The sequence below is a fragment of the Ursus maritimus genome, unplaced genomic scaffold, assembly GCF_017311325.1.
Source record: "Ursus maritimus isolate PB19 unplaced genomic scaffold, ASM1731132v1 scaffold_6, whole genome shotgun sequence".
In the NCBI taxonomy this organism is placed as follows: Eukaryota; Metazoa; Chordata; class Mammalia; order Carnivora; family Ursidae; genus Ursus; species Ursus maritimus.
In genome coordinates this window covers 57,679,604-57,703,122 of record NW_024426774.1, presented here as the reverse complement: position 1 = coordinate 57,703,122, position 23,519 = coordinate 57,679,604, and the positions used below count along the sequence as shown (strand labels likewise).

Here is a 23,519-nt window from a genome sequence, read left to right as displayed (position 1 = left end):
TACCACATCGTCAATTTTCAGAATGCTCCGAACGGTTTCAGTTGCTAGAGTCAGTGCACTGACTGAAACCAACAAAGGCTGGACAACCAGTTCCTCCAAAATGTTGGAAATACCACCCTGCCAAAGAGCACAAATTGCTTTTAGTATCTGTAATTACACACCTCACCAACTACACTGTTGCCAGTATGACACAAGACCTTTCGAACCTAGTTTTCCCTTGTTCTAGTCAAAAGTAAAATACGCTCTACTAAGCTCTTCTCCATATCATAGGTTCTATTTAACTAAAATCTGAAAAACGGAATTGTTAGATTTACCCAATCCTAACCCCAAAACAACTCCTAATTATCTTTAACCTAAAAATACCCAGGCAAAAATTAGGTAATCACACTAATTAAAAATTTTAAGATTTTGGGGCGCCTAGGTGGCGCAGTCGTTAAGCGTCTGCCTTCGGCTCAAGGCGTGATCCCAGCGTTCCGGGATTGAGCCCCACATTAGGCTCCTCCACTGGGAGCCTGCTTCTTCCTCTCCCACTCCCCCTGCTTGTCTTCTCTCTCGCTGGCCATCTGTCTCTGTCAAATAAATAAACTCTTAAAAAAAAAAATTTTTTTTTAAAAAGATCTTTAATGCTCAAATCATCCCTGGACCCTAATTCTGAATATGGCCAATCTGGTCGGCCCTGCCTTTCGATCTCTCTCAGATCCCACCTTCAAGTTGTTTGTGCACTGTCAGTGATGGCCATAACAGGCAACCATGCCTCCAGTCTTCCCTCCTCAAAATACTTTTTCATCATCTTAGCCTCTTGGTTAAAAAAACAGTAGCTCCCAACTACTGGAATAAAAACAAAAAAACCTCCCCCATAACTGCCCCAATACTCAAAGGTCTCCTCATTCTAGCTCTTAGGGGAGCTTTCCAACCTTAAAGTCCACTATGTATTACCAACATAAGCCCTCTACACAAAACGAGTAATTTTTTTTTTTTTTTTTAAGATTTTATTTATTTGACAGAGATAGAGACAGCCAGCGAGAGAGGGAACACAAGCAGGGGGAGTTGGAGAGGAAGAAACAGGCTCACAGCAGAGGAGCCTGATGTGGGGCTCGATCCCAGATCGCCGGGATCACGCCCTGAGCCGAAGGCAGACGCTTAACCGCTGTGCCACCCAGGCGCCCCCAAAACGAGTAATTTCTTGGTTCCTTTCACCTATAAAAGGGCTTTGTTTTTTTGTTTCCCCACGTGAAATTTCCTGGTCCCTTACCAATCAAAGCTGCACCTTCATAAAGCTTTCCCAAACCAGGAAATGCCGTTCCTTTGGAGTTGTGTATCATTCAAAAAATATTACCTTGGATTGTCAGTTATTTTCCATTATGTATTATTTGTCTCTTTAATAAAAGGAGACATTAATAAAGCACTAATACAATAGGGGAGATTATTACTGTTGTACGTGTTTACCCTACACAACTATACTATGCTACTGGCCACAACAGCAACAATGATTAATAATATTTATGTAATGTTTACTCTATGCCAGGCAACTTAGCAAGAGCCTTCTAGCTGGTAATAACATTTAATCCTCACAGCAGGCATTTGAGGGAACTATTAATTGTCCCTGTTTTTACACTGAGTAAACTGAAGCACAGACTAAGTAACTCACTAAGAGTTACACAATCAATAGGTAGCACAGTAATGAACAAATAATACTTTTCACTTAAGACCTCTTCATTCTTAATGGCATAAATTAGTTAACCTGCAGTTCTCTTATTTGGATCCGAGATTACCTTTTTTTTTTAAGGTAATCTCTACACCTAATGTGGGACTTTAAATTCACGACCTGGAGGTTAAGAGTCATACACTCTTCTGACTGAGCCAGCCAGGCACCCCTAAACCCAAGATTACTTTAAAAAAAAATTTTATTTATTTGAGCGAGCAAGCACGGGGCATAGGGGCATAGGGGCAGAGGGAGAGCAAACTCCCCACTGAGCTGGGAGTCCAACACAGGGCTGGATCCCGTGACCCTGATATCATGACCTGAGCCAAAATCAGGAGTCAGACGTTTAATTAACTGAGCCACCCAGATGCCCCCCTCCAAGATTACTTTTAATTAAGAAGCTTTTCATGTGGGCAACCTTTCGGGTCCCCTCTCTCTTTGGGAGCTTTGTACTCTACCGTTCAATAAACTTTACTAAAGCTCAATAAATCTTACTTCGCTGCCCACCAAAAAAAAAAAAAAAAAAGCTTTTCATTCAACAATTATGAAGTTTTTAACATTTTCATTTCTGCAATAATTGAAGACTAAATTATTACCTTTCGGACATTAATGCCAGTAGTTTTTTCTCCTTGGGCATGCCGGTTTCTCAGTTCTGTTACTGTAGAAATGGGATTCAGGCCAGCATTTTCAGCTAGTGTAGATGGAATGACTTCCATAGCATCTGCAAAAGCACGAACGCAGTAGGATTCCATGCCACTCAATGTTCGTGAATATTCAGTTAACCGCAGAGCCAATTCTATCTCTGGAGCACCACCTCCTGCAATAAGAGCTCTGAAATTCACAAATACATTTTAAACTTATTTTATTCAACAGAAAGCTATTTTTAATAACTTACTAAATATACCTTATAATAAATAAGGTATAAATAAATAATAAAAATAGTCAAAGCATAGAAATTTTAATGTTCAAAATGTTACTTGGTAACTTATATTACCTCTTCTTCACTAAACAGCGAATAACACATAGGGCATCATGAATGGAGCGCTCGGCTTCCTCAATCACCAATTTGTTAGATCCACGAACAACAATTGTAACTGTTTTTCCAGGACTTGTACAGCCTGTAATCTTTAGTAAACAGACTCCAAATTAGGTATTTGAAATAAGGGTTAAAACAAACAAATAACCCAGGTAAATAAAAGCTGTATTACAATACTGTTACCTTGAGCAGTTTGCCAGAACCATTTAAATTGACCTCCTCAGCTAACTCAGCTGATCCCAGCATGTCAGCAGTGAATTGGTCAATATGAGCAACTGGCTTGGTTCCAATTGTCTGGGAAAAATATCAAACCCACAGATTAAGACAACATTTGATTATTGGATATTCTCACACAGAAGATAGGAATATTTTACCTTACAAATGAATTCAATGTCTTCTCTTTCAATATCCTTAACCACCATAATCTTCATTTTGTTCAGAAAATGTAATGCAAGATCACTAAGAGCATCTCTAAAATACAAAATCAGTGATTAGGTCAATGATAGAATAAAAAAAATTTGCTGTTCAACTACTTTTTAAGCTTTTCATTTTATTATTGTTTAAATGATAAATAACTCAAATTATCTGTAGAGGAAGACACTTTAAATTTAGTTGACCAAGTTTATGAGCTCAAAACTCCTTAAGGATTTCCAACGGATAATATTAAAATGCACCCCAGCAACACTATTTGTAAAGGACACAATAAAAATTATTGTCATAGTTTTTATTAGTTTATCTTTGATAATTAAAACTTTATTGATATTTCATGAATTTAGAAGTATAATCAATTCAAGACTCCACGAATTTACACTTTCTCACAATTTATCTGGAACAAACCTCCTGACAACCCTGTGACACTGGAAGGGTAGATATTACTATCCCTGTGCTACAGATAAGCTAATTAAATTGAGAAGTTTACTTAGGGTCACTACCTACAAAGTGACTTAGTAGGAGAACCAGGTAATCAAACTCTTCATTCAGGTTTCTACATAAAATAATCGCCCACAGTACTTTCTGGCCTAATACTACCAGAATACAAGGGAATGTGTCTACTTACTAGAAGAAAACACTGAATGAAAAAAAAGGGATCAGTTCAAACTTTGGAAAATTCTTCTGATCCATGAACTACATTCCCCTCAAAAGAACTTCTAAATTTCAAGCAAGCAATTTCATGGACCTTTAAATAAATGCCTCCTTCAGCTAGCTCATCAATTCTAGACCAAACTTACCTTTTCAAAAACAAAGCATTCCATTTGTTTGATATATAGGATCTTGGTCTAGAAAGAACATACAGTTGACTCTGGAACAATGCTTGAGTTAGGGGCACTCTCCAGCCAAAAACACGCATACGATTTTTGACTTCCCAAAAACTTGACTAATAACCTGCTGACCAAAGCCTCACTGATAACATAGTTATCCAGTATTTTGTATGTTACATGTATTTTATGCTGTATTCTTATAATAAAGCTAGAGAAAAGAAAACGTTAAGAAAACCAAGAGGAGGGAGGCCTGGCTGGCTTACTTGGAAGAATATGCAAATTTTTTTAAAAAAGATTTTATTTATTTATTGGACAGAGAGAGACACAAAGAGAGAGGGAACACAAGCAGGGGGAGTGGGAGAGGGAGAAGCAGGCTTCCCACTGAGCAGGAAGCCTGATTCAGGGCTTGATCCCAGGACCCTGGGATCATGACCTGAGCCGAAGGCAGATGCTTAACAACTGAGCCACCCAGGCGCCCCTAGAATATGCAACTCTCGATCTCAGGGTCATGAGTTGGAGCCCTAATTTGGGTGGAGAGATTATTTAAATAAATATAACCTAAAAACCATGAGTAAAATACATTCATAGTACTGTACTATAAAAATAAATCCACATGTAAGTGGACCCACACAGTTCAACCTGAGTTGTTCAAGGGTCAACTGTATATCCTGCACATTTAAATCATCACAATGGGAAGAGAACTCACTCTAGCAGATTTATCAGAATACAATGATGTCCAAAAATGGAGATCCATTCTAGATTTCTACCCACTCCAAATGTTTCTTAAAAAATTGCTAGAGGATCCAAATTAGTCATTAAAAGGTGAACAAAATAAATAGCCCCATACCTCAGAATAGACTTCTGTATGAGAAGGACATTACATCCTGTTTTTTTAATTTGCTTCACTAAATTGAGAATATAGGCTCTCTCCTCCCGCAGCACACGGTCCATCTGGACATAGTCAGAAACTACTATTTGATTATCCATCTGTTGAGAGAGAAAAAAAAAAATCCCACTAATAAGTTGCATTAAGAGTTTTGTGGTATTTTTTTTTTCATTTCAAGAGTTTTTAAGTGAAAAGGACAGACTTTTAATGAAAGTATTATGTAGCATGTAAATTCAACCAAAATCATATCTAATAAATTATAGAGGCATACATAGAAAAGGTCTAGGAAAATGAATATACACCAATCTTAACTCAGGTCTTTAACTTTCACCTATACACCTTGCTGTCTGATTTATATTTCTTTACGAGCACATTTTTGGTAATTATAAAATGGTTATCCTAGTTCTTGAATATGTCAATTTCCTTCACACAAATATATGCATTACTGAAATAATTTCAGTTGCATCCTTTTAACTCTATGGCTTGTTATAAAAACTGGTATGCTGAAAGGAGGTACCAGGGACAAATCTTGTTAATCAAAGATGAATAAAACAGCATTATTTTTTCTATGGGTTGAACTTTTGGGAAACACATGACTCAACAGGAAACCTGTACGCCAATACAATGTAAAAGGAGAGCAAATCTGAGCAAAGTGATAAGATCAACCACTCCTTTTTGGAAATAACACTTACCGAATAAAATATATGAAAATACCTTTAAAAACATTTCTTTAGAGTATAAATAGTAAGCTGGTTTCAACTTTCATTTGTGCAAATGTAGGACAAAAGATCTGCCTGCTGCTATATGATGGAGGTTTCTCAAAAACCTACAAAGAAACTGAAAATTCCACTTACACTGCAACTTTTAAATAACGTATTTTTATTATTTCATACTCAGTGCCCCTACTGTTATTTGCCTTCATCTATGAAGCCAATACTCAATTTCAGTGACAGACTACTGAAGCCATAGATTTGTCAAATCTGGCATCCAACAATTTCTACTTTTGTCTCAATCTTACTAATTCTTTTGAAATCTATGATCTTTACCACTAGTATCACTATCTTCTGTTTTTATAATATTGAACACAAAGGTCCGAGCTATGAGAAAGCTACACACACAAACAAGGAACCAATTTCATTTGGTTTTACTTACATCTGTTTTGGGAGCAGATAAGCAAAACTGAATAAGCCCGATTTTAGCCTTTTCAACTCTGGTTATGCCAGAATTTGCCACCTTTTGAGTAAGTACCAGCCCTTCCACCAGCTCACAATCATCAATTGTCCCACTAAGAAAAAAGAAAACAAGGAGACAGTTAACAGAGGGTGGAAATCTGTGAGTTTAATAGGTTGCTAACATTAAAAATCATCTGTCCAATAAAATGTGAGTCAGTCTCACATTTATTAGTGCCCCAATTCCTGAACTTCTTTGATCACACTACCACCTAGCCATCATAATGGAATATAAACAAATTCTTGAGATTCCCACGTTAATACAAGTTCTTAGATTAATTTTTAAATAAGATTTCTTTATTTATTTGTCAGAGACAGAGAGCTCACAGGCAGGGGGAGCGGCAGGCTCCTCCCTAAGCAGGGAGCCTTATGCAGGACTCAATCCCAGGACCCGGGGATCATGACCTGAGCTAAAGGCAGACACCTAATGGACGGAGCCACCCAGGCGTCCCTTTAGATTAATTTTTATTAAAATTATAATTAGAAATGCTTACCCAAGTTTCTTAACAATTTTAATGTCTCTAAGATCTACACTAGTAGCGGTGGCTGGGTCAATCACTTTCATCACTGCATTTACACTCATTGGAGAAAGCAGACTTGAATACTGAGAGACAACCTAGAATTAAAAAAATAAGTCAGTTTCACAATAGAAAAAATCCTAGTTGTTTAATGACAAAGATCTTCAAGAAGTAATCTTAACCACTTTTTTGGGGTGATGGGGAGAGTGGGAACATGAGAAAACATTCCATACAAACTGTCTTCTCCACTCAGGGTATCAGTCACCAAGGGCACAAAATATGTAGGCTTCTTTCCTATTTTATTAACCTAATAGAAAGGACTGCCTAGATACTAATTCTATAGAAAATCCAAAAATCAAATTATATGTAGATGTTTCTTATCTAAAATGATTTTGTGAGCAAATGCTATATATGTGCACCCCTAATACTGATGGGCTAATAGAAATAACTAGTGACTAACACTAAGCACTTACTGTATGCGAGACAGTGGTCTTATTAGCCCTTTACACATTTACATAACCGTTCAATCTTCAGATGAAGAAATTCAAAGAACCACAGAGCTTAGTCAAGTGATGAGCCCAGTACTAAACCCAAGCAGTCTAGACTCTATGATCAATGCTTGTTAACCCCACTATTCTGTCTATATTAGATTATCAATATCATCTATGTCACTAACACTATCCATGTAACACTGAAAGATGATGAATATATTAATATAATGCTGATGAAAAAAATGGGGAGGGGTGACACAGGACATGAGAGAAAACAAGAACATTAAGTTTGCAAAAAATTTTTTAAAAATCAATGCTTTAAATTTGAAAACTAAGAAAAGCAGCATTATTAGTTAAGAGGAACCATGGATGGGCAAACCTGTCCTGGGTGCCAATCTCCACTTAACCCTTACTGATAGGTTTTAGATTAATTACTTAACTTCATTAGATCTATTTTCCCATCAGTAAAATGGGCATACAGTTTACTTGACAGCCCTGAAGGAAGAAATTTGACGTGAACTAATTCAGTTATACAAATTACCTCACTTACTTAGACACTCCAGACCTAACATTTATGAACTGTATAGCATCAAAAATCACAACCTAAGAGTTATAATTCTTAACAAGCTTTAAAAAGTAATTTTACAATGATCCCTGAATACTGGTCTCACCTTAGAGTTCAGTGAAGTGGTAGCACTATTTAATAAAGTTTCTCTGTCACTTAGTTCCACAGGTCGAGACATGTCAGTCAAGATTTCTATACCCTTTTCCAAAGCCTTCTGGAATGACTCAGAAATGATGGTCGGATGAATCCCTGTCGTTTGTTAAAATTTAGTTATTGTAACACATAAACTACACATGACATTATTCATTATAATTTCTAAGTAGCCATAATTTTTAAATGATCTAAATTAACTTAGGCTTCAGTTATAAATAAAATAGCTTGAACAACCTTAACTACTATTATGGATAATAATTTATTTCCATTAATTTAGAACAATCAATTCTGCGCTCTTGATATTTATACTTTTCAAAACACCAAAAATCTAGGTAAGAAATAGAGTAAGTGACTGCAAAGTCTCCACTATGGTTAATCACTATTTACCACAACAAGAACCCATACTACCTCTCCCAAATCACCATTCTCAACTACAGCCTAAGATTAGCACCACCACAACTTATTTTAGAAAAGTAAAATTTCATCAAGTTCCATTCAAAATGAAGCCTGATGGGGCGGGGGGAGGGGACAGATAAAGAAAAGAAACAGAAAAAATTTTCTTATTTGTATGATAAACACATCAAAATTTAACCTAAAAATTCCTAATAAAATCAGTTATTCCAAATGAAATATCAAATCTATTACTTAATAACTTTTGGCCTTTATTTAGTAATAAAACATGTCCTATGTCCTACCTACCTTTCTGAAGAAGCTTGGTACAGGAATCTAAGAGAGAGCCAGCAATGATGACCACTGATGTGGTGCCATCTCCTGCTTCTATATCTTGTGCCTTAGACAGCTCCACCAGCTAAGTAAACAGAACATGCTAAGTTGCTCAGTGAGAAACATGAGGACCCAGTAACATGAGATATAAAATGAAAGGCCTTTGTATCAGTGTCAAAAAAAATTTGCTTATGGGGCGCCTGGGTGGCACAGCGGTTAAGCGTCTGCCTTGGGCTCAGGGCGTGATCCTGGCGTTGTGGGATCGAGCCCCACATCAGGCTCCTCCGCAGTGAGCCTGCTTCTTCCTCTCCCACTCCCCCTGCTTGTGTTCCCTCTCTCACTGGCTGTCTCTATCTCTGTCAAATAAATAAAATCTTTAAAAAAAAATAAAAAAAAATTTGCTTATTATCAACACTGTAAGATTCAATATAATTCTTGAATTCTTGGGTTTCATTTTATTTATTTTTGAGTGTCATTTTAAAGTGACTGATGTATTTGTGACACAAAATTCTGCTCATATACTCTCTATAAAAATCTATGTTATGGCTTCTGGTTCAGACTATGGGTTATACATTTTTTTCTTCCCAGCTATTAAAAGTTCCTGTCAGAAAGTATAAATGATGTTGCACCACAGGTACCCTATAAACTTGGAAGCTAAAAAATGGGGCATTCTGTAAGAGAGAAGTGTCAGTTTGGAGTCCCTTGGAAATTTATCTGAATTGACCCTGTATAAGCATAAACTGATTCATTTCAAAAATCATCTTTACATAATCAAACATAACTTTTTGACAGGAATTTCTTTTTGCAGATATGGTGACTTCTCACTTGATACTGGACTCATCGTCACACTTAGCTGAAATGGTAATTGTTTTTAATAAACCCCAGTGTTTAAGTGTAGACACGTGATTTTGCACACAATTAAGATTACATTGCTCTCTTCCAACTGACACCCACTGAACTAATAATTTAAGCCATTTCATATTTTTATCTTCTTCTTCCTCAACTATACAGCACATTCCTGTGGACAAGGAGATTCATGTTTTATTACAACCCTGCACTGAAGAGCACAATGTTAGTTAGGCACACAACGTATCCTAAAAACATGCCTGTTTAACACAGAGAAAAAGAATTCACAGTGCTTAAATAATACAATGTGATCAAATAAAACAAATTTAATTGTTTATAAATATCAAGCAATACACTTAAAAAAAGAAAACAACCTCATCTAAAATTATACTTACCATTCTGGCTGCTGGATGTAACACCTGCATTTGTTTCAGAATGGTGGCTCCATCATTTGTAATGGTCACATCGCCTTTTCCATCTTGAATCTGTAAAGTTACGTTTTTTAAAAAAACCTGTATTTCAAAAATTGTTCTTTACTCAGCATTATGACACCCTAAAAGCTCTACTAATTTTAAAGCTTCTTAGTAGAGAAGTTAGTTTATGTTTGCACAGCTTATAACTGTGCTTAATTTCAAATTCTCTTCCCTTACATTAATATTAATGACATAAGAAATATGCAGCAACAGTCTAGCTTTACAAGTGCAAATACTTGGCTTTACTCCAGCTATTTTTTCATTTGTTTGAAAGTGAAGGAAATCTAGACACGCAAATACAACACAACGCAGAAATAACACCATGAAGAATTACTAACATTATTGGGTTCATTTCCATAATAAATGATTACCATGGATCTCCAAAAAAGCACCAGAAACATAGTGAATGCAATTCTTCCAGTCAATATGGGAACTTACGTCTTAGTATTTTCCACAAAGGGTAAACAGCATTACTAGCAGGGACAGATTTTAAAATATCTAGAGGGAATAATAATTTGTGTATCATCCAGACAATCCTTCATATTCTTTCTCTCTCATCTGGATGTTAACTAGCACTGATTTTGAGGGTGTATTTCTCAAAAGTTACTGGAATGCACTGGAATGTTTTATGCTACCAGTCAATCACACTAGAAGAACAAGTGAAATTCTACAGACCCATGTTGGTTCACAGTTGTATCAATAAGAACACCAAACTCAAGCGTTTACCTATAGCCTTAATCTACTTTCCATGTAACAACACAAAAGGTAACTACTTTTATGTACTTTCATTGTTTAAAAATCATTAAAAAAAATATGAATTATATTTAAGTCCTGTTCACCCCCCCCCCAAATCTATTATTCTTTTAAACTCTCAAAGTATAACATTTTTTACTCTTTAAGCAGCACTACCTTAACCCTCTACCGAGATTCTGCAGTGCGGACAGTAGCACTCGTATGTAATGAATAATTCGGTTTTTTACCATTTTATCCATTCCTTTTGGTCCAAGGCTTGTTCTAATAGCATCAGCAACAGCTGTAAACAGAAGGAAGAAATCAAGACCCCTTTAAAAAAAGCAAAGTATTTCTCCTCTCAAATAATCATCTGTCCTTATTAGGATATGGTGTACAACTATTTACTGCGTCCATTAAAGAAAATTCATTGTCTAATAATAATCCACTGGAAACACAAAAATTTATTCCTTTAATGGTATGACACTTCACCTTTTGTTGTTAAAGTCACTGTACATAATATCTTTTTTTTTTTTTAATTTATTTATGAGATAGAGACAGCCAGCGAGAGAGGGAACACAAGCAGGGGGAGTGGGAGAGGAAGAAGCAGGCTCACATCAGAGGAGCCTGATGTGGGGCTCGATCCCATAACACCGGGATCACGCCCTGAGCCGAAGGCAGACGCTTAACCGCTGTGCCACCCAGGCGCCCCACTGTACATAATATCTGTGCCCTGCCTATGGTAGAATAAATTTTGAGGATTTACCTAATCTTCCTTTAAATATCAAAGTAAGCACAATAAGTAAGTAGTTATGAGCTCAGAATGGAGACTGCGTTCTTTTCTTCATTGCTTAAAAGAACACAAGCAGCAACAGGAGAGGCAAGATTTGCTACTATATAATTCCCCTCATTTGTCTATTCTGTCTCCCCTAATTATAGAGTGTAACTTTTGAAGGCATAGACTTGTCCACCAATGTGAAGCTGGTACAAAGATGGCCCACAGTAAAACACCCTTGGACACCCTCCACCCTGCCACCAAATAAACCAAAACAAAAACCCCAAACCTTAACCCAAACAAAAACCCTAGCTTTCAGTCATCACTGGTACATTATGAAACATCTTTGGATATACAATCTACCATTCCAAAGTCACGTATTCTTATTAACTTCCCTAAGACTGGTTCTGTTTTATTGGTCCAGTTAAGGGAAACTGGATTTGATGAACACTCAAGTCAAATCCCCTTTTCTTTAAGAAGCCCAGGACAAATAACTAGACCTTCCTCTTCCTCACATACCACCTCACCCCATATACACAGGGCTGAGACTGTGCCCCAATCATTGTATACTCCACAACCAGTATACTTCCCCCTTTACTAAGTAAATCATACAAAAAGATCTTAAGGAAAAAAAAATTGCTGTAATTAAAAATTATTTACTATTTAATTGTTTCATAGTTTTGGACTGCTATTCCTAATTATCCAGTCAATATTATGCTTTCAGGTGATTTCAGTGGACCGACAGGGCCATGATTCTACAAGCAGACCAATTCACTTTAAGAATGCCTTCACATTCATCTACATGAAGTAGTTAGGAAAACACACCCTATCCAAAAAATAAAAGATTTTAGACTGCTTACATATCCAAAAGTGTCTGATGTTTAAGATACTGTGTGGCACACAGAAGGGTCTGTTAAAGGACTCGTGAAGAGTACTAGAACTAATACTGCTTTTCTGTGTGTATATGGTTTTTACACGATCAACCGATTTTGGGGGGGCACTTTTTGGGGATAACGTCTAAATAAAAAACTGGATCCCTGAATTAAACTGAAAATGCACCTAAACTAAAGCAACTTTTCTTTATCAAGTTTGCTAGGTTTTGTCTGACTTGGAAAGACTAGTTGTGCCCCTTTGTTCTGAGTTCTCATTTAAATAGGTCAGGTTCACAGATAATTTCACGTGGCCTCTGCTCACCAGGACCTTCAAGATTTGGCCCCATCCTACCCTTCCAATCTCACCTCTCATGTCTTCTTGCACTTTATTCTCTAACTGTAATAAAATACTCACTGTATTTCAATACTCATCAGCTAAGATCTCTAAGCCTTCGTCCTCATTTTTCCTTCCAGACTCTTCTGTCTCAACTACTCTTAATTCTCCCAACCCCCCCCCACCCAAAGCTAACACTTTCCTCAATTTTATGGTTGAGGAAACGTTAGCTGAAAGTCCGAAGGTCACAAAGCCACTCAGTAATGGTAACAGAGAATGGTAATTAGGTTTTCATTTCTATCATACACCAAACTATTCTACAAAAAAACGAACCACCAATAAATCGTCCGTATCCCTAGACTTGCTTGTGTTTGGTTGCACATGCAGGGAGAACATGAAAGCACAACCTAGCTTTCCATATGGCCGATCAAGACGGGTGAGTCTTCCCCACAGCCCAATACAAAGGGCCCCGCCCCAACGTAAGCGCGAGGTTTACCCAACTCATTTCATTAGCTGCGCCGAGAGCTTCTTTAAATGATATTTTTCTAAGAACACTCAAAAACTAAAATGTATTCTGCAAACAACATTCTACCAGTGGAACCAATAAGCAGATAAGCGACAGTGCTCAGGTGTCGGATCCCATGGGACCGCTACGTGCGGTCCTCAGCATCTTTCTCCCGAAGCGTGATGAGCGACCGAGGATGAAAAATGACGGGCGTCTAAGACCCAGAATAGGGCCAACCCAAAGGTCTCCATACTTGGCGTTGGGAATTACCGGCAGAAAACAGTCAAGTTCCCTCCACAGGGCTGCTATCCCTGGAAGGACAAAATCTTCTCAAGTAACAGAAAATGAGCTTTAACCACCTAAGTTCAGAATGCGAGTACAGAGCTCGACCGAGCTCGACCCCGCACGGTCTCGGGTCAGACTCAGGGAGCGATACCTTTGGCCGCGGAGATGTTGCTGAAGCGGATCTGGGCCGGCTTGTCACGATCCTGATAGGCGCTTTTGCTGCGGCCGCCGGCACCTCCGGCGGGCGCCCCACTTCGGGGTGCCGCGTTCTCGGGCATGGCAAACTTAGCTGGGTCTGCGTTGGCTCGGGAAGGACGGATGGACCCGGATTCCAGCCGGCCACGGGAAGTAACGGAAGGTGCCCACCGCCTTCACGAAGCTTCCAGAAAGCAGCGCGGGCGGCGGGAGGAGGGGGTGGAGAGGGGGCCTGCCAAGCGGCGCGGCGCTGACATGACGTAGCAGGCTGCCCGCCGCGCGCCGGTTGAGGTAGCTGTAGCAGGGAGCTGGGGGTTCACTGGGAGTGTTGGCCCCGGCCCCGGGGTGGAGGCGCGCTGGGGGAGGACGCTTGCGAGGCAGACAGAACAACCCATGATTTTAAAGGCGGGTGTTGGGCACCCACATCGCCCACTGCACTGTCCTCGGCCGTGAGGTCCCTTCCGTTAATTCAAACCCGACGCGTCTACGAGGTGTTGTGGGTTCTCGGATTACTCCTGAACGGGCGTGGCTGAGCCGGTTTTTGCTGGGCCGCTTAGCGTTGTATTCTGTTCAGTTTTGTTCATTTTGAAAGAGGTGGAAGAGAGAGGTTTGGGGTGGGTGTGTGTTCTCATTTGGCGTTAGTGTTGAATGTCTCCTATTGATTGATACTGAGTGGTAGTTAGAGATTTAAATACATCCTCGTTCAAGTCCAGAGAATTTTACTAGTTTTGAAGCTATGATTGCCTGCCAAACCAGGACTGCCTGTCTGATACAACGCCCTCGTTGTATACTAGTTTCTTAATACATAACATAAGCCACTCACAGGGAGCCTAAGCTTTTTAGTTACGGTCATTTAGTTGAGTTATGTGCTAGGTGCATTGCTAAACGCTTTAGACGTTTTATCTCATTTAACCTTCACAATCATTCTATGAAGTGGGCGCCGTTATTATTATTATTTTTAGTAGATAAGGTAACCGAAACACAAAGAGAACTGAAGCCCAAGATAAACCTTTAAGTAGATTGAAACCGTATTTCCATACAGAGCAACGACTTCCCAGGTCATGAGCTGAACTGCTGGGCTCCTGTTACCAACTGTTTTTATTATGGAAGTTCATGTATGTTAAGTTCGTTCAATGTTCTTTCACAAATAAATATTAAGCGCTCATAAGGCAGAGATGTCTGGGATATGTTCGAAGTACTTAATCCTGTGCTTTTACACGGCTTGAGGAAATTAGCACTAGAAGATGAACTTTTCTTTCTTTCTTTTTTTTATTAAAGATTTAATTTATTTATTTGACAGAGATAGAGACAGCCAGCGAGAGAGGGAACACAAGCACGAGGAGTGGGAGAGGAAGAAGCAGGCTCATAGCAGAGGAGCCTGATGTGGGGCTCGATCCCATAACGCCGGGATCACGCCCTGAGCCGAAGGCAGACGCTTAACTGCTGTGCCACCCAGGCGCCCCAAGATGAACTTTTCTAAGTGCTCTTTAACTCATGTGCGTCGGGTGCTGACTTCTCTTTTATTTTATTTTTTTTTAAGATTTATTTACTTATTTTAGAGAGAGAGCCCGAGTGCGTGAGCGAGCAGAGGGAGGGGCAGAGGGAGAGAGAAAATCTAGCAGAATCCCTGCTGAGTGCAGAGCCCACAGGGGGTTCCATCCTATGACCCCCAAGATCATGACCCAAGCCAAAACCAAGCTCATTTCACTTTTAAAAGGACCACACTTCTGTGGGGTGCCTGGGTGGCTCAGTCGTTAAGCGTCTGCCTTTGGCTCAGGGCGTGATCTGGCATTCTGGATTGAGCCCCACATCAGGCTCCTCTGCTATGAGCCTGCTTCTTCCTCTCCCACTCCCCCTGCTTGTGTTCCCTCTCTCGCTGGCTGTCTCTCTCTCTCAAATAAATAAATAAAATCTTGAAAAAAAAAAAAGGACCACACTTCTTTGATGTAGCTCATAAATATCCTATGATTACTTGTTAAGACAACTGATGTGCGATCATGGAAACAAGTGTGTGATGATGGAAATAGCGTTAATTTGGGGATCCAAAATCCTGGCTTCCAGTTCTACTCTGCTACTTATTAACTATGTGATCTTGGGCAAGTCACTTAAGTTCTCTGGGTCTCATTTTCCTTACCTATATAATAGTAGGATTACATTACATGATCTCTAAAGGCCAGTTAGAATCTACTAGTTTTATTAATATAAGGAGTAGACCTATTAGCCATAAAAGACAGAGCAGAATTTGGAAGATGCCATTACTAGCTTTTTTGGACAGCCCCCATGGGTAAGACAATTGCTTTAATTATCTTAAAGTTTTCAAGTTCTAAATATAGTTTTTCTTTTTCTGTGAAAAATCAGAATTACTTTTTACCCCCCTGACTTACCCAATAAATTAGTGCTGACAATTTGATTGCTTAAAAGTGTCAATATACATTAATTCCCCATTAGAATGGGATTGCATTAAGTATTAAAATGTGCAAGCTTTTGTATGCTATGCAAAGCACCGTTGCTAGTGAAGGATGGAAATACTGAAAAAAATCCTCTCAGATCCAAGCAGACACAAAGCATGTGTGAGGAGGTTGGCAATAGCCTTATAGAATTTCTTTAATGATTTGTAAAGTAGGTTTTATAAAACGGTAATATTGGGCCATTCATCCAGGTGGGGGTTGTCTTCCCTAGGATGGATGCTGAACCACTTGCTAAGCCCCTAATAACAAGACCTTGAGCTAGGCTCTGGTTGGGGTTGAAAAAGGGGAGAGGGATGTGTATATGTTCTCTCTTAATTTTTCATACCAAAGACGATGGTTTTTATTGTTAGTATGTAGAATCTATTTTTCTTCTCCATTACATTCGTTTATGCCATTGAGACCACCATTAAGCCCTATTTTTCCTAAGCCATATTGCTCGCATCATTCATTTTTTTGTTTGCCTTGCAATATTACATGAAGCAGAGGCCTGTTTCCCTTAAATACACTTTGGTTTTCCTAATTTTCCCCGAAAGACTTCTAGTTGACATTTTTATCACTTTGTAAGCTTCCCAGTGAAAAGATGTCTGAAAATGGGAAGAAGAAAAAAAACAAAAGAGGGTGCTGGCAAACTTAGAAGCTTCATGACCTGTATTAAGTAAACCAGATTTTCTATCTAAAAATAGAAATGAACTAATACTAATTACTGCAAATTTGTAGGCAAAATAAATGATTGTTTATTTTGGGGGTCAAAGAAGTGGGGCACAACATAAGAGAGGTAAGCAGACATTAGATACTTCCCAATGGAAGAAAAAAAGAATTGAACCTGAATCTAATCAAGTTCCTAGATCTAATATCTAAGTTACAGGTTTACAGGACATACAGGATAGAATATCATTTTTAAAAGTGATACCCCATGGGGGCATCTGGGTGGCTCAGTTAAGTGTCTGCCTTCAGCTGAGGTCATGATCCCAGGGTCCTGGGATTGAGCCCGAGTCCGGCTCCCTGCTCAGCGGGGACCCTGCTTCTCCCTCTCCCACTCCCCCTGCTTGTGTTCCCTCTCTCGTTGTCTCTGTCTGTCAAATAAATACATAAAGTCTTTAAAAAAATTAAAAAAAAATAAAAATGATACCCCATGAGGGTACAATCAAACATAGAATGTGGGACACTCTTTAGGATAAATGACCTGCAAATACGTTGCAAGAAAAGAAAAACAAAAACAAAATGGAAGGGGAATCTATAGATTAAAAGAAACTTCAGATTTAAAAAAAAAGGAATGGGGGTGCATGGCTGGCTTAATCGGGGGAGTGAATGACTGTTGATCTCGGGGTCATGAGTTCAAGCCCCACACTGAGTGTAGAGATTACTTAAATAAGTAAATAAACTTAAAAAAATTAAAAGAATGATGCAAGCAATATGGCTTGGTAAAATAGGGCTTAATGGTGGTCTCAATAACAAACTATGCAAGGGAGAAGAAAACCAATTGTTCCTTGCTGGTTAATCAAGTACTTAAATATTCAGACAGACACTTAAAAAATATGAAGTTTGTGAGACAGAAGTTTCAGTACGGATTTATAATTGTTAAGAAAATTATATTTTAAGTGAATACTTGTTATGGGTTTTAAAAAATGTCTTTATCTTTTAGGGAAACATAAGGAAATATTTACCAATAGTTACTTTTTTAAAGATTTTATTTATTTATTTGTCACAGAGAGAGATGGAGAGACCAGAAGCAGGGGAGGTGGCAGGCAGAGGGAGAAGCAGGCTCCCCACTGAGCAGTGAGCCCGAGGTGGGACTCCTTAGGTCAGACCCACATCATCATCTGTTTGCTTACAGCGAGTCTAGCCTTGGCCTTCCCGCTCCTTCAGTTTATTCGCCACCCTGCCATACAGAGGAATCTTTTAAAAACGCAAATCTGATGGGGCACCTGGGTGGCTCAGTCGGTTAAGCTTTAGGCTCAGGTCATGATCTCATGGGTCATGATCTCTTGGGTCCTGGGATCAAGCCCCATGTTGGGCTCCATGCTCAGTGGGGAGTCTGCTGAAGATTCTTTCCTTCTGTCTCTCCCCCCATTTGTGTGAGCTTGCATGTGTGTGCATGCTCTCAAATAAGTAAATACATCTTTTTTTTTTTTTTAAAGATTTATTTATTTGATAGAGAGGGAGAGCACAAGCAGGGGGAGCAGGAGAGAGAGAGGGAAAAGCAGGCATTCTGCTGAGCAGGGAACCGGATGCCACCCATCCCAGGACCCTGGGATCATGACCTGAGGCAAAGGCAGAATAAAAGTCAGCATTATGTATAAATTCTCCATCTTTGTGACACAGACTCTGTTTATCTTTCCAGATTTATTACCCTAGGCTCCTCCTTCTACTCATGCCACTATAGGGGAGGAAAAATATCTTTTTCCTTCTGCTTTTCTAGCTTCTTGGCTGGGGCTCTGTAACAAAAGACAGATTAACAAGATAAAAGCATACACATTTATTTAATATAAGTTTCATGTGACATGGAAGGCTTGATAAGGACAAGAAGACCTGAAAAAGTGGTTAAACTTTATACTAGATTTAATGAAGAGTGCAAAGTTGTGGGAAAAAATGTGATAGATCAAAAAGATAAGAGCTAAGGGTTGTAAACTGGGAAAACTCAGCAAGGCCTGTTTGTTCAGATTTCTCTTGGCATCCCTCCATCTTTGGAGATAATAATGCTTAAGAAGGGTAACTCTCGCATGAGAGTCTTCTGACCTACTTCAGAAAGAAGGGGGAGATCAGGGAGTTCTTCCTGTACCTGTTATTTCTCAAGTTTTGTTCTCATGTTTCTTCACATATTTGCTCTGCCAAGATTCCATATTTTGGTGTAGTATGTCCTGTACCCCATTATTACACTATGGGTTCATAGTGTACTTCAACATACCACTCTATTTCATGTCTCCATACACAGGAACATGCTGTTTCCCCTGCAACATGTCTGGTTATTTGTTGGTTTGCAACCTCAGAGCTTCCTGTGTGAAATCTGAAATCATGGAGAACAGGAGAGACTGAAGAAAGAGGCACACCACTCAAAACTGGCAGGTGACAGTTTTAATAAGGAAGGGAATTTACTTAATAAGGTTTGTCTTGGGTGGCTGCAAGATGAGTAGATCTGTGCACCTATCATCTTAAAGTTTATATAGAGGCCATAATGGGCTCAGTCGCATACACCAACCAGATGGTCTCAACAGCACCTCACTCTCTACAGACTATGTCCTTGGAATAGTTCCCACTGTGGAAACTCGGCAGAATGTACATTCCAAGGATGGGAGGGGGTCGGAAGCCTCTGATTGCCTGGATCCAGCTCATGGGTCAACTAATGTTGACCCTCTTGATTACCTCCTTCAACACTATTCACCATTAAGCTACTCTGACCTATATAAGCTGAGTTAATCAATTTTTCTTTCTTCTACTACCAAATCTGATAGTTACTTCTAGGTACTTAGTAGTAGTAATCCTTAGTTCCTTGTATTTTAATAATTTGTTTAAGTAAAGGAGGAAAAATAATTTTGCCTCTGTTCTTGTAAATTCTTGGCAAGGACCCCTGTAACAAAAGACAGATTAATGAGAAAAACGGAAGTTTCTTAACATGTATATCTCACGTATACATGTGAGATACCCAGGGAAAAATGAGTAACTCAAAGCAATGGCTTAGAACCCCAGTTTATATGCCATCTTCAGCAAAAAAGTAAGGTCAGGAAGGCCAGTCAGTTATGGGGTAATGACTAGGAAAAGCCCAGTAAACAAGAGTAAAATTTGTTACACAGTTTTTTTTTTTTTAAGATTTTATTTATTTATTTGACAGAGATAGAGACAGCCAGCGAGAGAGGGAACACAAGCAGGGGGAGTGGGAGAGGAAGAAGCAGGTTCATAGCGGAGGAGCCTGATGTGGGGCTCAATCCCATAACGCTGGGATCACACCCTGAGCCAAAGGCAGACGCTTAACTGCTGTGCCACCCAGACGCCCCTGTTACACAGTTTTAATTCCATGCCTTCTTCATTGGTAAGGGTCTAAAGTTCTCTCCTGGGATTAACTCTTCTTTGCTGGTAGACAGAGGAAGGATACCTTTGAAAATTTGTGTCCTGCTTTCAGGCACATAGGAGGGCCAGAAGCTTTTCTTATATCTGCTTCTCATTGCTTTTAGCTCAAAATAATCCTTATGCCAAAGTGGCATATTTTAGGGTGGCATATTCTGCTGCCCTTCATTTACATATCATTTTCCCTTACCAGAATGTAAGATTTTAGGATAGAGACTGTTTTGTTCATTTCTGTATCCCCTGGAGCCTAGCAGAATGGCACAAAGCTCTCCACTTACAGCTGCTGAGTGGCTGGCTGAGTGGAGTGAATGATAATTAAAACGGAATTTGAAAAGGTAGAGTAGAGACAGGGAGCAGGGAGCGTTTACTGCAAAACTTTGGGCCCTTGTGCTTGCACGTTATTTCAGTCCACATTTCTTACTTTAACATTTTCAGAAATGGAAAATCTTACAAAAACACCTATTTCTGGCCTGGGATCAAATAGCCTGTGAGCCATAAAAGGAGTAGTTTAAGAGAAGTAACCAGTTGCTTAATGGAACTTAGAATGGAAACCTATTTTCTGGGAAAATAGGCTGTTTTAGGTGCTTGTATTTTCCATTTGACCCAAGGCTTCAGGGTCTTTTTCTTTGCTGTTGCCACAGCTTAGGCAGTCCTTTTAATGGGACTATGCCAGGTTATCTGCAAAACAGATTGTGTTTTGAAATTTAATAAAATAAAACTTCGTGCTTTGATACTTTTGTTTGAAAGGCGTTTCAGCTGTTAACCAACCTTGAATAGCTGCATTGGCAATAGCAGCTCCTGGTAGTACAGGATGGTTTCCTTTTATTGATCATGTTGGTGTTTTGGAACTTGCTGTAGACTCGGGCAGGCAGTGATATGTCCAGGTATTATATACAATGGGATAAGAGTTAAACAGTGGCAGTGATGTACAGTAGTTCCCTCTGCTTCTAGAAGAGTCATCTATTTCTTGTGAGTTTTAATTAGACCTGGGAGTGCTGAGAGGGAGTTCTTAGGGCCAGTAAAAAAGTAGGTTTATAGAAAGACTTCAGAGAGGTAAAGTAACCCTTAGATATTGTGGGCTACATTTGGTGTGTACATTTTTTGGTTAGTATCTGAGGCTTCTGTTGGATTCTGAGCATTTTATGTTATCAAAACTTTCAAGAAACACTGTGTAAGGTATATGGCTTTTCTCAGTTACGTAGAACACATGTTCTTTAAAGCTTTTTATTAAAAGGATTTTGATTTTACAACATACTAAACTTTTCATTATGTAACTTTTATTACAATAGTATTGCATGTGCACTGTAGACATTTAGAAAAATTAGGTAAGCAGAAAGAAGCAAATGAAAACCATTCTCAGGGCGCCTGGGTGGCTCAGTCGGTTAAGTATCTGACTCTTGATTTCGGCTCAGGTCATGATTTCAGGGTTGTGAGATCTGTGCTGGGTGTGGAGCCTGCTTGGGATTCTCTCCCTCCCGCTCCTTCTGGCCTCTCTCCCTCTCTAAAAGCAAAAACAAACAAAAAAACCATTCTCATTTATTCAGAGAGACACTCTACAGCATGTTGGTGAATACCCTTCCAGACTTCTTCTATGCAGGTTGACAGGTCCAACCATCTAAACCTGAGGAAAATATCTCAATATAGGTGAAAATCATTAATATTCCCAATGTTTAAGAGCTCATAGAAGTCACTGAAGTGACAGAAACCCTATAGAGAATTGTCAAGAAAACAGGAAGAAATACAAGTAGTCAATAAATATATATAAAAAAATATTCATTCTCAAGTTTAAGAAATAAAAATGAGAACAATAAGATACTATTTCTCATCTATCAGATTGCAAAGATTATATAGTATAATATCAGTCAGTGTTAGTGAGGTTTCATGGAAATACACGGTACAGCCTTTCTGGTAGGTAATTTGGAAGTCATGTGCTTAATAGTGCTGTTTCCACTCACAACCCTTTTCCCCTTATGTTGACCATTCTCTGCAAATCCTTTAGGCATACTTAACACAATGTATAATTTATCTTTAGGTTTGCTTTTCTTGGAGCTGTAAAACCATCTCTGAATTTGCCTTTTAGAACATTAAGTCCTTTAGGCAAAGAAATACATCTTTTCTATTATAAAGAATGCCTCTTGACTTTAGGCAAACACTGGATAAACATTAATTAAATCAGTCTAGATAAGCGATTCTCAACACTGCAACAAGGTGGCACTACCTTGAGAGGGCATGTCAGTTGTCACAACAACGGAGAGGGAAGGATGGCCCAGACTGGACAGGGGCCGATTTATAAGATATCCTTCCATGCAGGGGGATATTCACTTAGGTGAAAAACCTAGATGTTTATTATTGTCTGAGCCTGAAATGGAACTCATTCTACCATTGTGTTTATGTTCTTAGCATGGCTTTAATATACACGGAACAGTCCTGGTTTACAGTTACTGGGTAAAGTGAGGAAAGAATGTTTTTTGTTCTGAACATTACCAACCTTTGTTTACATTTCAGAAGATCAAGTTACCAGTAGCAGCTGCTCTCTTTCTCTCTGGAATCACCAATACAGCATACCCATGTCAATTTGTATTTGTCAAATGAGGTTCAACATAAAGCTGCAGGCATTTGGCTATCCCGTATGTTTCCTAGTCACCTAGTATGGTTGTGCCTCAATGCTTACACATTGAAATACGTATGTTATAAATTAATTTCCTTTTATTTTTATTCTAATTAGGTCATTATGTTGACTTTTAAATTGAAATATAATTCACATACTATGAAATTCATCTTTTAAAGTGTATAATTCTGTGGGTGTAGTGTATTCACAAAGTTGTGAAACCATACCACTAGCTAATGCTAGAACATTTTCATACCCTTGAAAGAAATCCAGTACCCATTAATCCATCCCTCCTTCGTCTAGGTCCCTGGCAACCATTAAATCTTCCTGTTACTATGGATTTATCTATTCTGGACATTTCATGTATATAGGATCATATATTATCTCACCTTTTGTGTCTGCTTTCACTTAGCACGTTTTTAAGATTCATCCATGTTGTAGCACGTATCAGTACCTCATTCCTTTTTATGGGTGAATAATATATTGATTTTTTGAAATCATATGGGTAGAAAGTTATTTAACCTGTGCATTTCATTTCAGGGTTGTAAAGAAAGTGTTAGCAAAATCTTTGTTATAGAAAGGAGCATTGGATCAGAGCCACTGATCTCTCCGGAAAGACATGACACATAAACGTAAAAAGGCAAGTAACAATCCTAGCAAGCACATAATGTTACCAGGGGATAGTTAAATTTTCTGGGACAAAAGGTGGACCGGTAATGATTAGCTGAGATTAGATATGAGTGATAGATTGATATGAGTGATCAATCCTATTGTTAGGGATTGGCAAGGAATGAGACACAGCCATCCC

The 23,519-nt window shown here is 38.8% G+C and overlaps 1 protein-coding gene and 1 long non-coding RNA gene across 3 annotated transcripts in view; one reads left to right on the top strand and one right to left on the bottom strand.

Moving 5' to 3' along the window:
- CCT4 (chaperonin containing TCP1 subunit 4) overlaps window positions 1-13,788 on the bottom strand; it is a 14,234-nt gene extending 446 nt beyond the window's left edge. The window contains exons 1-13 of the mRNA XM_008700459.2: window positions 13,533-13,788; window positions 10,862-10,914; window positions 9,804-9,893; window positions 8,539-8,647; window positions 7,793-7,935; window positions 6,607-6,728; window positions 6,036-6,168; window positions 4,845-4,984; window positions 3,113-3,209; window positions 2,922-3,032; window positions 2,697-2,827; window positions 2,299-2,533; window positions 4-117 (exon numbers count right to left, since the gene is read on the bottom strand). Of these exons, the coding sequence (XP_008698681.2) occupies window positions 4-117; window positions 2,299-2,533; window positions 2,697-2,827; window positions 2,922-3,032; window positions 3,113-3,209; window positions 4,845-4,984; window positions 6,036-6,168; window positions 6,607-6,728; window positions 7,793-7,935; window positions 8,539-8,647; window positions 9,804-9,893; window positions 10,862-10,914; window positions 13,533-13,659 (1,605 nt within the window). The 5' untranslated portion in view covers window positions 13,660-13,788. The remainder of the gene's footprint in view (window positions 1-3; window positions 118-2,298; window positions 2,534-2,696; window positions 2,828-2,921; window positions 3,033-3,112; window positions 3,210-4,844; window positions 4,985-6,035; window positions 6,169-6,606; window positions 6,729-7,792; window positions 7,936-8,538; window positions 8,648-9,803; window positions 9,894-10,861; window positions 10,915-13,532) is intronic.
- A 144-nt stretch (window positions 13,789-13,932) lies between these two features.
- On the top strand, window positions 13,933-23,351 carry LOC103671305. Of its 2 annotated transcripts, none has more exons than XR_570828.2 (3): window positions 13,933-14,067; window positions 18,977-19,107; window positions 23,252-23,351. It is a non-coding gene; the product is annotated as an uncharacterized LOC103671305 (long non-coding RNA). The 2 variants fall into 2 exon arrangements; XR_570829.2 differs by having other exon boundaries at window positions 13,933-14,190.
- The last annotated feature ends 168 nt before the right edge of the window (window positions 23,352-23,519 follow it).